Source organism: Blennius ocellaris (assembly GCF_963422515.1).
Source record: "Blennius ocellaris genome assembly, chromosome: 2".
Taxonomy (NCBI): Eukaryota; Metazoa; Chordata; class Actinopteri; order Blenniiformes; family Blenniidae; genus Blennius; species Blennius ocellaris.
In genome coordinates, this window is record NC_137651.1 from 21,423,473 (window position 1) to 21,435,905 (window position 12,433).

General features: G+C 42.7%; 1 protein-coding gene across 2 annotated transcripts; it reads right to left on the minus strand.

Moving 5' to 3' along the window:
• Positions 1–445: 445 nt before the first annotated feature.
• prss59 (serine protease 59, putative) lies at positions 446–11,956 on the minus strand. 2 transcript variants are annotated; one of them, XM_080507852.1, is made up of 9 exons: positions 11,730–11,956; positions 10,397–10,578; positions 9,078–9,310; positions 8,563–8,698; positions 6,568–6,682; positions 3,223–3,424; positions 1,705–1,795; positions 1,401–1,603; positions 446–773 (listed from the first exon to the last, which is right to left on the minus strand). In XM_080507852.1, exons 1-9 carry the CDS (start codon positions 11,937–11,939, stop codon positions 670–672), a joined length of 1,476 nt encoding a protein of 491 aa, XP_080363978.1. In that variant the 5' UTR covers positions 11,940–11,956; the 3' UTR covers positions 446–669. The 2 variants fall into 2 exon arrangements, with proteins under 2 accessions (XP_080363978.1, XP_080363977.1); XM_080507851.1 differs by having other exon boundaries at positions 446–779.
• Between the last annotated feature and the right edge of the window lie 477 nt (positions 11,957–12,433).

The following is a 12,433-nucleotide window of genomic DNA, read 5'->3' on the forward strand; positions in this document are numbered from 1 at the left end:
GTTTTCATCCTTTCCACACACCGTTGTTGAGGATTGCCATGCTGCGAGGTGTCAGAAAGAGCCCTGGAGGAGGGTCGATGGGTCGACTCCTCAAACCTCCGTTGCCCGTTTCTACCTTCGGGGTGAACAAAGGTGAGAACGTGTTGAATGTGCTTGGGTGAATTAATGCAGTGGGGGTTCAGACAAATAAAGAGCTACAAGTCAGAAACGAGTAGCTGTTAAAATAAAAATCGGTCACTGCTTGGTGCCGTGCTGATAAAACTCTACAGCGCTGATGCAGAACCTCTTCGAATATTCAGTATCCTATAAATCCTCAGTGACTTTTATGGTGTTATGAGGACACTAAACAGCATGTATAGAACACAGAGCAATTCAAAATCACACATAAAATGCACAAAAGTATTGAAAAATAGTTCATCTTTATTAACCATCTTCATATCATCTCTTCCATTCAAACAACCTGAGCTTTGTACCTTCTGACTCTAGTGCAAAGACGCCGAGTGACATTTCACCAGCTCATCAAACTGGTCAGGACTCTCACATAAAACATGGCACTGTCGTCCCTCCAAAAAATCATTGCGAGTTACCTTAAATTGATTGTAATGGCAAATGAAAATCTCTGGTGTCTTGCATACAATGGAATGCCTGGCCGGGTTATTTAGTTAGACGTCACTGCTTCAGCCACTGCTGCAGGAGGAGGAAGACATGGTCCCGGGCCAGAGACAGCTGAGGGAGATCCTCACTCCGGGCTGGGTACATGTTGGCACAGTGAGCTGTTCCTGCACCAGAGAGAGACAAATAAAAACAGAAGAGAGCAAAATCCAAAAGTAATTAGAAGACAACAGATGAGGCATGAAATGTGAATTAAAAAAACAAACAAACTGTAATTTCAACAATATTACGTCTCAGTTCACTATCTGCTCTGCAACTCACAGATCAGTGGATTTCTATTAAACTATTTACATTCGAAAGGCGCAAGATATTTGGCCACATATGGCTGGAACTAGTAGGTGTGTTCATACTATTTTCAGACTAACTACCTGTGTTGTAACCCTATTCTGGCTTGCAGCATAATATGAACCAAAGTGCGCTCCTGGTGATCAAATAAATATATTGCAGTTAATGTCATAATGTCTCACAGCTGGAACATTTCATCTTGCATGTTGGATCCGGCCTGCAGGCCATACCTTTGACACCCCTGATCTGAACGAAAGCTTGGATTCTGCAATGGAGGCAACCACAAACTCTTTACACCTCTCCCTTTTGTCTTTCAATAAGTTCCACTGATTCCCACTAAAAATCGATAAATAAAAGTCCAGACATCGTGAACATGTGTCTTTTTTTGTCTTTCCGTCTTTAAGAGTCACCCATTCATCACCATGACGCAGGTTTGCCCTCACCTTTGATGAAAACCGCGGGCAGGTCGGGGCCGATGTCCTGGGTGACTCCCAGGGCGTGCCATGGGTCGATGGAGCCGTTGGGGAAAACGATCCTGCTGGAGCGGATGTCGTAGCCGCCGTAGTACTCGTTGGTCTGGGCGACGGCCTCGGCCACCTGCTCGGCGGTGATGTTGTAGAAGTCTGCGCACTGATTCACCTGATAACTGGAAGGATCAACAACGTCTACTAAAACACCTGATGGAAAATGGCCACTCTGCTGCAATGGGTTACTGGATGGGCAGAGGCTCCAGTGTTCTGTACTCACTCGAGGGGAAAGCCAGTGAAAGGCTGGTTGGGGGAATCAGTGCTCTGGTAGAATCCAAATTCAGAGCAGGTCTGGTAGACCCACTGCCTTCCTGACAACACACACACACAGTTTACCCGTGACTTGTTTGTTTCTTACAGAACGAGTGTCGGAACTGCAGACAGCGAGCTTAAAGTGACCTTCACTTTCTGTTATTCAGCACAAACAAACAGAAGAAAGTGCACAAGAGAAACCACAAGATGAGGCAGCGGGAGTGGAGGATTCTGCAGCCACAACCGAGCAGCAGCTTCTTCTTTTTTCTTTTAAGAGACCACATCCTGTACCAGTAATTTATTCACACCAGTCCTTCCACTCATGGCGCCGGAGCTGAGACACAAACTAATGATACACATGCAGAGCAGTGGGGCTCAACCTGAGGCCTGAGAACTGGAATAGATCAAATAATTGGCACCTTGCTTTTATTTATTCAGAAACAAAAACCTTGCACGACTTTTGCGGTAGTGCAGGATCCACATGCCGGCAAAGGCATAAAAACAAATCTGTATTTGTGACGGTTCAACAGTGCTAACCACTGCAAGCAAGGCTGACTGATTAACACCGTATATTGTGGACTATAAGGCCTCGTTTCCAAAACAATGTTTTTCAAGTGAAAACAGAAAACCTTTGCCTTATGGTTGTTCGTTTACATGACCACGGTGCTCATAGCTACTGCAATTGCAACTTCTTGAAAATGGCTTCCAATGTGGATCTTTCTGAAAATGCTTTGATTCCGTCTCCATGGAAACGGAGGAAAATGCAACTTTGTTGAAATGATGCTGATGCGCACCACAGCAGTAATAAACAGATGTTCTGCACATACATTTTCCTCCAGAGTGACACGACTTCCAGTCCATATTCACCTGGGACTTGGTGCTTTCATAGTTGAGATTTTAATCATTTTCCATAGCAATGGTTTGGTTTTGTGAATTTTTTTTACATTTCCATCACATATACCCTACATGACAATGAAGAAAAACTTTCAATTTGACAAGTCCAGCCCATTCAAGATGAAGCTGCTGTATGTGGCCCGGAACTGAAATGTGTTTGCCATTCCATGGTTAGAAGAAAACATATACTGGAGTTGCTGCGGGATCTATTTTGTACTATAGTAATGTTATTTTGACACTTTTTGACCAGAACACGCCAAGTCTTTCTATTTTTGCAAGTCATGACTGATGCTTCCTGCCAGCGCCATGAACAAAGGTCATTTGTCTTTTTTACTGCAAATAAAGCCACAAACGACCAAGCATTTGACGCGTGGGTGAGTCGCCGCTGCATCTGAATGCTCCCGATTGGTTTGGGGTGCAAAATTTCAGTTACACATTACAAAACATGGTAATTTACAATCAAACCCCAAAACACACCGCAAATGGCTGTTTCTCTACCAATTTCGAAGTCGAGTGATGACATCTTTAGATGGATCTGACTAAAATAGTCTTATTTACACAAAGGCAAATAGCCTTGCTCGTACACACCCACCTCCACCTGCAGCCGTCCCGTCCCAGGACGTGTTCGACATGTCTCTGAAGTAGTTGCTGAAGCTTGCGTCCAAGCATTTCATGGAGAAAGTGTCCATCATGAGGCGAGCCACGGCAGCGTATCGGGCGTACGGATCTCCCAGCGAGCTGTCACTCATCACATCACACAGCACTCTGATCGTGATGTTGGTGCCCACTACACCCTTTTAAACAAAAACAGCAGAGAAAATAGAAGGGAAAAAATAGGATAATCGATAAGTAGGACTTTTTTTGGGAACTTTTCCCCAAACAACACATTTTTGGGATGTAATGTTTTCCTCCACTGTACCCAAAAACCAACACGTTTTTCATGAGAAACATCTGTTTTTTGTTTTCTTTTTACAATTTGATAGTTGCTGATATGAAACACGTGGTTTGCAGTATGACATTTCACTTCAATGGTATGTTCACTTCTTATCAATGTGTTAGTAAGCCGAAGCTCCATCTCCTCATCATTCCAGTTGACTTCAGATTATCCTTCAAACGGTTGGAGTTTCGTTTTAGAGGTCACGATGACTGAACACATCTTGAAGGTAACTTGGAAACTTCTGGATAATCGCGTTGATCTGCTCCCTGCAGAATGTCTCCAACACTGGTTATACCCCTTTCAGGTATAAACTTGCCCAAAGCAAAATGTTTTATTTATTGGAATGAAGGTTGAAGGGGTAAACAGTTGGTAGAAATCACAGCAGTGTGACGTGCAAAACGAAAGCCTTGTACAATATAAATGACCCATGCATGCTATCGCCTCTGCATCTCTTGAGCAAAAAGAGAAACGGTTGTTCCACAGGCTGTAGCGTTGCATAACGGCCTTCCGTATTTTATAAAGCAGCCCATTGAGAACCTCTCTGCTGTGAAGCCACCGCTCTGACTCCTCTGATTGAGTTACAGCGCACTCCTGGTTCTTACCCACATTCCTCAGCGGTACCTAAAACCTGGTAGTTTGCTCTGTGCTCAGCCTTTTGTGTCAGACAGGCAGCTGCTGGCTGTGCATGTCCGCTAGTGCTGTGGACTCTGTGGCCCAGCGCTCCGCTCAGTTCTTTTATAAGCGTCTCTTTAGCTTGGGGCGACAGGAAACCAGAGAGACCAAAGAGTCTTTTGTTAGTTTTCCACATCAGCTTATTGGTAACCGGACTCACGTCTCCTCGAGGCACCAGGGGGACAGAGAGGGGATGGGATGGGAAGAAAAGGGGAGTGGAGAGGAGGGATAACTGGTAAGGGAAGATACAAGTACCAAGAGGGAGAGAAGAGTCCGTACAGAATAAAAATGAGAAATATCCTCATAATAAGAACTTTCTTTACGATGTTTGAGGCCATGTAAGGGCAGCAACAAAGTTACACCAATCAAAAAAAAAAGTATTAGACTGATCAGACTTGGCAAGAATCAAAACTCTAAAGCATCACTATTGGGGTCTTGCATGGTGTTCCCAATTTGCAATAAAGAGTGGTTGAGGGAAGGGAAACCGGTGACCTGGCAATAGGGTCATGGGTGCTTGCGTGTGAATGATGCACACGGTAAGCAATGGCTGGTATCAAAAATCTTATGAGGGTGGGTAGCCCAGTTGGGATAACGTGTCCTCTTCGAGGTTTGATCCCTCATCTTGCCCAGTCCATGTGTCAAAGTAAAATCGGGAAAGGCACTGAACTCTGAATTACGCTCAGTGGCACTGGTGTGAAAATCTGCGTGCTACTCAAGAGATATAACATACCTCTAAAAGCGTGTTTACTATTTAAACTCAGAAACATGCTTGATCTGATAGAAAGATGTCGGACAGACAGTTTGTGCTTGTTGGGAAAACGTGGGTCCTTCCATTCATGTCAACGATACAGACTCATACCAACTATTGAAATATTGTTGGAGGCCAAATGTCGCTTCATTGGCAGAAATAATTCCCGAAATTCTTTTGGCTTCTAGCCACTTAAAGATAGACTCAAATAGTTTGTCACCCCCCAACAGCAAGTTGACTCGACCCCCACATTCCCAGCGTCTCGGACTGATTGAATATCTGATGTGTTGGGAGAATGTGACAGACTCGTGGCTCCACTTAAAAGTTCATTGCGTTGTTGTCTGATAACACCAGACTTCTGGAGTTTTCAAAGTGGGTTCTTCTGTTTTTGAGCCTCACACGAAGAGGCCTAACACAACACTGATCTTGTGGTTCCCCTGTTGTGGCTGACTGGGAAACAACCAAAGACTGATATTTTCACTAAAATATAGATTAGCCGTTTGCAGTCCTTCAAAAACTACAACTCACTCCTGAATATCATCAACTCTGCTGGCTACCTTTAGCTACAATGCGAGTTGGTTACAGAGGCTTAGGAAGTTATACAGGTTCCAATGTTCATATAGAGAAAAATAAATCACAGGCAAACACCCACACCCACCCACCTCCCCACACACCCACCTCCCCACCCACAGGTCTCTTCCAAAGCAATATATTTGAGCCTCTCACTGTCAGACAATGCAGGGTTTATTAAGTTTCTCCATACGCCTTCACTTCATAGCTGCCATCCATTCAACCAAACCCAGACATAAGGTCATCCCCTGACCTGCAGACCCCCCCTGCAAGCTTTCTTCAGTTGGGTGCGAACTTGCAGACACCGTGTCATCCGTGAGTTATGGCGACAATCTCGCCTACGTTTGTTCATCACACATGTAGTCTTTGGATTTAATGCAAACTAATGGTTTTCAAAAGGAAAATCAACATTTGTTTTTCCATCAAAACTAGAGCTGGAACAATTAAAAGCTTTGCATAGAGCTAAGCATCTTGTTGGCACAGCAAGTATTTGTTTTATTGCCTACAAATCCCCCACAAAAGCCCACAAAAATATCTCTCAATGTGGGAGAAACATGAAGTCTGGCTTTCAACCCAAACATTACTACCGACTGTGCGAGAGAGTTGGGAAGTACAAATCATTGGTACCCAACTTGGTGCACATATTCCAGAATCATCTCAACTTTTTCCATCAAATAAATAATGGTTGTTAATCTGTACTTGAAGCCAAACTTGTTCTTCACATATAAACAAATATACAACCTTCCTTGTTTCCTTCATATAAGAGACTAGATTTTAAGAGACTACATACCACAAATGCATTTCTGAAACGTATACAGCTATTCCTTGTCATGGTTTATGATTTGCATACTGAACTCAACCATCTGATGGCCACTTGAATAGTATGGTTCTTTATAGAAAATGAAGGACGACAACAGTTACCCTAGAGAAAACCTAAATCAGTGGAGCCATTAAGAATCGGTATGCAATTGAAGAGAACCATTCTGCGTTTGACTCATGTCTGCTCTCACCTCAAACCCCCGGTTGTCTTCATTGTACTGGACCACGTCCATGAAGTTGCCAGCCAGAGTTTCGAGGAAGTAGGCAGAGTCCATCTTATTGTGGATCTGGAGTTTGGAACATAAGCTGGGAAGAGAGAGGAGAGGAGACGAGGAAAGCGAGAAGGAAGGGAAAAGGGAAGGTCAGAAAGGTGGAGGAGGAGGAAAATATAATAGTGTTACTTTTTTTCCCAGCTGTTTGTGGAAGGAATACACAAGTAGCCACCACCGTGTGGTTAGAAGCTATTATTCCAGATTATCCACCAGTTTGAAGCTTAAATAGTTTGTTTTGCTTAAATTAAATGGTGACTCAGTCAATCCCTGTGTGCTGATGAGAGTGATCCGTCAAGCTGACAGTGATGACATGCACTGGTTTGTTGACTTCCCTTCAGGCTGTGCAAGTGCATACAAGCAGTCACGCGCAAAACACAGAGGTGAATGATGGCTTTCTTTGAGGTACTTGGACCATCAAATATTTGATCATCCTCAGAGCAGTGCCAACAAAGAAACACGTATTCCACATCCAGATTTGTCTCGGCCAGAGTTGCCAAACATAAGGCCCATGGGCCAAAACTGGCAAGAAAGAGGCACCAGTCCAGATGCAAATCCAAATTTCAAAGAAAACAATGACTTAAAAAAAAATTAAATTGTTACGAGTAGTGGACAGAACATGACATTGAGAACTGAACTGAGATATCAGTAATGCTGCTATGAAAGCTAGCAAATATCATTGGCCTCAAAGCCATGTATCATAAATACTCTTTACCACAACAAAAATAACTTTAAAGTTTAAATTTAAAGATCATTATGGCACTATTTGGCCCAATCAAGATGAAATTGGGCTGCATGTGGCCCCTGACCGAAAATGTGTTTTAACATCCGTGGTGTTGCCAATCAAGGCTAAGAGCATCTCTTTGAATGTAAGAAATCTCTCAAAAGGAAATACAAGAGGTCTTTTACCTTCTAGAATAGCTAAATGTACGATCATGTGCCGACAAACCGAAAGAAGTTTGACACAGATTGATCTTTGGCATCCAGACAAAATGCAGTACGTCTGTGCTTCCTAATACGAGGCCTGAAATAAGCCCAAGGCTTTGCCTGATCTGACATCTACAACTGTATTTATATACTATAGAGTACCTGCAAAAAAAGGAGTATTTATGCTGTTTTGGACGTTTCTGATTTTGTATGTTTATGCGTGTCGGTGCGTCCATCTAATTTTGACTCTTTTATAAATATAATCTCAAAATACAACAGAAGAACAATTTTACGTGGTTTGTTTGACAGTGTCATCTAAAGTCAGAAGCACAGTTATCGACAAAGACTATGTCATGCCTCAAATACTCCCAAACCACAAAAATTCCAACTTCTTTGGTCCCCTGTGAGACCTTCACACCAGTAAATATAGATCGAATCTAACTCATCTACATGTGTGTGGTTCCTCCGTGATGGAACCGAAGCGGTCTGGAAGTGGGACAAGCCTCCAAACCGCCACTGTGACCAGCATGAGAACACGTCTGAATGTCCACTGAGGTCAGGACGACTTGAGAGCTCTCGCTCTGTGCGACCGACCACGTCATTACAGAACCCGACTCGGTTCACCGATCGTACCCAGCTGACCTTCGAATTACCCTGACGAGCTAAAACAACATCTGCAGGCGGGATAAAAGTGACCTCATGCCTGTAGCTGACAAACAGTGGAAGAAAATAAAGAGAAAAATATGTCACAGGGCGTGGATAACACTTTCACGGTCTGTCTGGGACTGCAGACACAGCAGTCCTTGATAGCCAGTAAACATCCCAACAGCCTTCAAACGAGAGCAGTATGTTAAAGAGTCACAACAGAATTCTATCCGACGACATGCAAATGATTTAGATAGGAAAAGCGAGAAAGGATGGATTAATGATGTATTTGTAGCTGGAATCCTGCCAATGCAACATTCAGTGCTTTCAGAGAGTGTACTATACTTGAAGTCTTTGGTGATGTTGTCGTAGGTTTTGGGGTCTTTCAGCCTCTCGGCCACGGCGTCAGAAGCCTTCCTCACCAACGCGGGGCACTCCGTATTCTCTGAGGCCAGCGAACGCCACACCACCTCCAGGTATTCTGTCAAAACACACACATACATCCTCAAAACACTGTGGGAATTAAGTGATGAGGAGAAAGTGAACTTCAAGTTACATTTTGCATCAGTGGCTGAACATGATTATGTATGTTCAGGTTAGTCCTAAACAAGACCTCATTAACTACAGATTTAGACTACCCAGAAGTAATCTGGAGGCACCTGTAATCTCACAGGCCAACATCCTTATCAGGACACCTGGATTCACTTTAGCATTGTACAGTAACCATGGCAACAGACTATGATGTTCTGGTTCCTCAATAGCACAATCAAATACTGAATACACTAAATCAAAGTCACTTTAATGCAGTGATTCCCCACAATGAAGCATCCCATGTGAGATTGTGTGACACAGTCTCATACCAGGGAAGTTGACGGTAGCATGAACGGGTGCACTGGTTGCCACAGAGGTGTGGACCAGATGAGGGTACTTCAGCCTGAACCAGGCGGCGAGCGAGCCCGGGTAAGAGCCGCCAAATGCAACCCACTTCCTGTTAGTCAGGCCCCGGGACTCGGCCATCACCGTGCGGAAGTGCGCCAGGTCGGCCAGCGCCTGACGACTGCTGAGGAAGCGCAGACTGTCCGTGCTCAGATCGCTGAGGGAAGAACGGATACATCAAATAAAAAAAATATTTACTATCATATGTCATCTTACATCGATTATTTAGGAATTGTAAACTACAATAAATTGTGTTGAATGAAAAAAGTGCAGATGAGGTGACATTTCCGATGTAATAACAAAGGCTAAAGAAGAATCTGACGATCCCAGAAGACGAATTACAACTGACCTAATCATGATAGGACTCTGTGATGCAGTGGTTTGCACTGTTGCCTCACAGCGAGGGGACACTGTTCAAGTCCAGGCTTGGAAGTGTTTCTGTGTGGAGTTTGCATGTTTTTCCTTTATCGTTTTCTCTACTTTCCTTCAATATTAGGTTGTAATTAGACTGTAAAAGTCTCTTCTGCATCTTTTTATATGCTGGTGAGAGTCTTTGGCTTCACTGTAATGTTTTTGATAAATCTCAGGTTTTTCAAACAAGAAAGTTTGGGATCTACAGATAAAGAGAGCTCCAGATTACAGAGAAAAAAAAAACACCAAAAAGGTTGCTTTTTTTTTTAAAGAGTATTTTTCAAGCAATACTTATATATGTTTTTACTTCAATAGAGTATTGTTATTCCACTGTATTTGGGTTTTGCCTTTCTGGACACTTCCATCTCTGTATATGTATATATATATATATATATATATATACCCAGAAGCCTGGTCCTGGAGAACCTCTGTCTGCATGTTTCAAGTTGTTGCTGCAACAACATAGCAGTGATTGCAATTTATTGGCCTGTAGTAAGAGTGTGGCGATGACATGATCACTAAGTAAAACTGAATTGAAGCAGGGAGAGCTGGAAAAATGGGAACCTCCAGAATCCACACTGTTCAAAGACAAGACTGCCATCTAGAGGTAGAGCAGCAACACAAAAAGAATAAGTCAGTTAAAAAGTCTGTTTTTTTGGGCACTTGCAGTTATGCAAAGCTCACTGAACACACCATGAACCCAACAGGAAGGCATCAGGTTTTTTTCAAAACCTTGATGCACTTGATGCAACCCGCCATGCTCAAAACTTGAGAGGAAATAATAAGGTCAGTTTTCAAAACAGTGTGGACGAAGTGGAAGTGGCACACGTACGCAGTTGGGTGACTCTTTCCATAGAAGCGGTGCTCCAGCATGAGACAGAGGGCTCCGAGCTTCTGGGCGTAGACGAGCCAGGTGCCCTGCTGCATCCACGCCGGGTTGGCCGGACCCTCCCCGCCGATCATGAGGAACACCGGACCGCCGGGCCGGTAGAAGGTTTCATTTACAAAGTACCTCTGAGAGGGGAAGCAGAGAAAAAGGGTAGAGATGGAAACATGTCACAAACTGGAATTATTGAAAATGATGGTAACTCAAAACCTGAAACAAACCTTTCAATCCTTAATTACTATATAACTAAGCTCAAAAAGTGATAATATTCCTGAGGGGTATAAAATTATTTCTGATTTGTCATTATGCTGTTGGAAAGCTGAAGAATTACACTGAAATTACACCATAAAGTGATGTAACCTTATTCAACATTGTGACATTTATCCACATGAGAAATGCAGAGACATTTCTCATTAAACACTCACTAATTTAAAAAAGGTCAAATTAAAACAATAGTGTGTGTTATGCCAGTTTGATTTAGAGCTTCTGGGCATTTGTCATGTGGAGATTGCATGTTCTCCCTGTGCATACGTTGGCTTTTTGCAATATTAAGTTATTATTAAGTGTGAATGTGAGCATGTGCAAATGTAATGCTGTACAGAATACAGTATGTATGCAAATATTCTAAGCATATTTCCACGCCAGCTTTATAAATAACTTAGATGATGCTGCTGGACATTTGAAGGGAATTAAGATTTTAAGAGATTGTACAAATCAGTCCGACTGCACTACCAATACCTGCTTACATAGTTTTAACACGTTCTCTTAAGTAAAATGTTTTCACTAGCAGGAGTTTCCTGATTCTATTAGTGGACTTCCAGTAAAATATGACGGATTGGAACCCTAACCCTTAGTTAATTAGTACCAATTAATTGCTTGTTGTGAGATAAATCCATGCAATGTAGGGATGCGACATGCTTTAAATATATTTATTTTGATTGATTTGATAACTGTGATGGGTAATTGCAGTTTAGTCATTTATTCGTAGACTTGGTGATGTGATCATTTGACTGCAATCAGCTGGTGACAAGCTATCACATCCACAATTTTACGAACACAGAAAAACTGTTCAAAATTCAACAGTTCGTAGAAGATTTCCTTCAATAGACAAGGTTTTAGTTGATAGTGGTTTTCTTTTAAGTCAAAACAGAAACACATTCTTGATTACCAGATTAGGAAACTGTCCTGATCTGGTTTGCAACAAGCTAAGAAAGTCACCATTCTCAGTTTGAAGACTTAGAGCAGACAAATACAGTTGTAAAACTCGATTCAGACTCACCTGTTTCCACTGCCGGTCGTCGGCCCCGTTGAAGTGGTCCAGCTTCTGGGGGAACCACAGCTCCTCCGGCGCCTCCCGGAGCTGCTGCTCACCCGGGGCATGGAGCCTACTGAAGCCCTTGAAATGGGCCCGAGACGGGGCACAAACAGCCAGCAGGAGGACCACGAACAGCCCCAAGAGAGAAAGATTGACGGGGAGAGGAGAAGCCATGTTGGGACAAACAGACAAGCAGCTGCACGTGATCCAACACTGTAGTCACATGACCAGGCGTGGGTATTTCACGTGACCTGCAGGAAATGAGAAATTTGAAGTTTTTTCTTCTCCTCCGGACGGACCTGATTTTACTATTAGCAAAATATCATATACACTGCTCTAAATTTTTCAACTCAATTTTTTTGTGTGTGTTGATACTATATATACATGTACAGTACCCTGTGTTTATTATATATTTTGCACACTTGTAATGAAATAAATAAAAACAACGCATTTACTTTAATCTACATCCTGATGTTTTCAATATTTTCCACATAAGGAATGCAAGCAAAATATTATACTTTTGAAACTGTGAAAATATTGTCTTGTTTAGGAAAACATATGTAACTTTCTTACAACCCCCAAACGTAAATCAAACACACCATTAATTCATTACAATAACATTCACTCCAATGTTTCGTTTCCACACAGTGCGTTTCGGGGATTTTGTT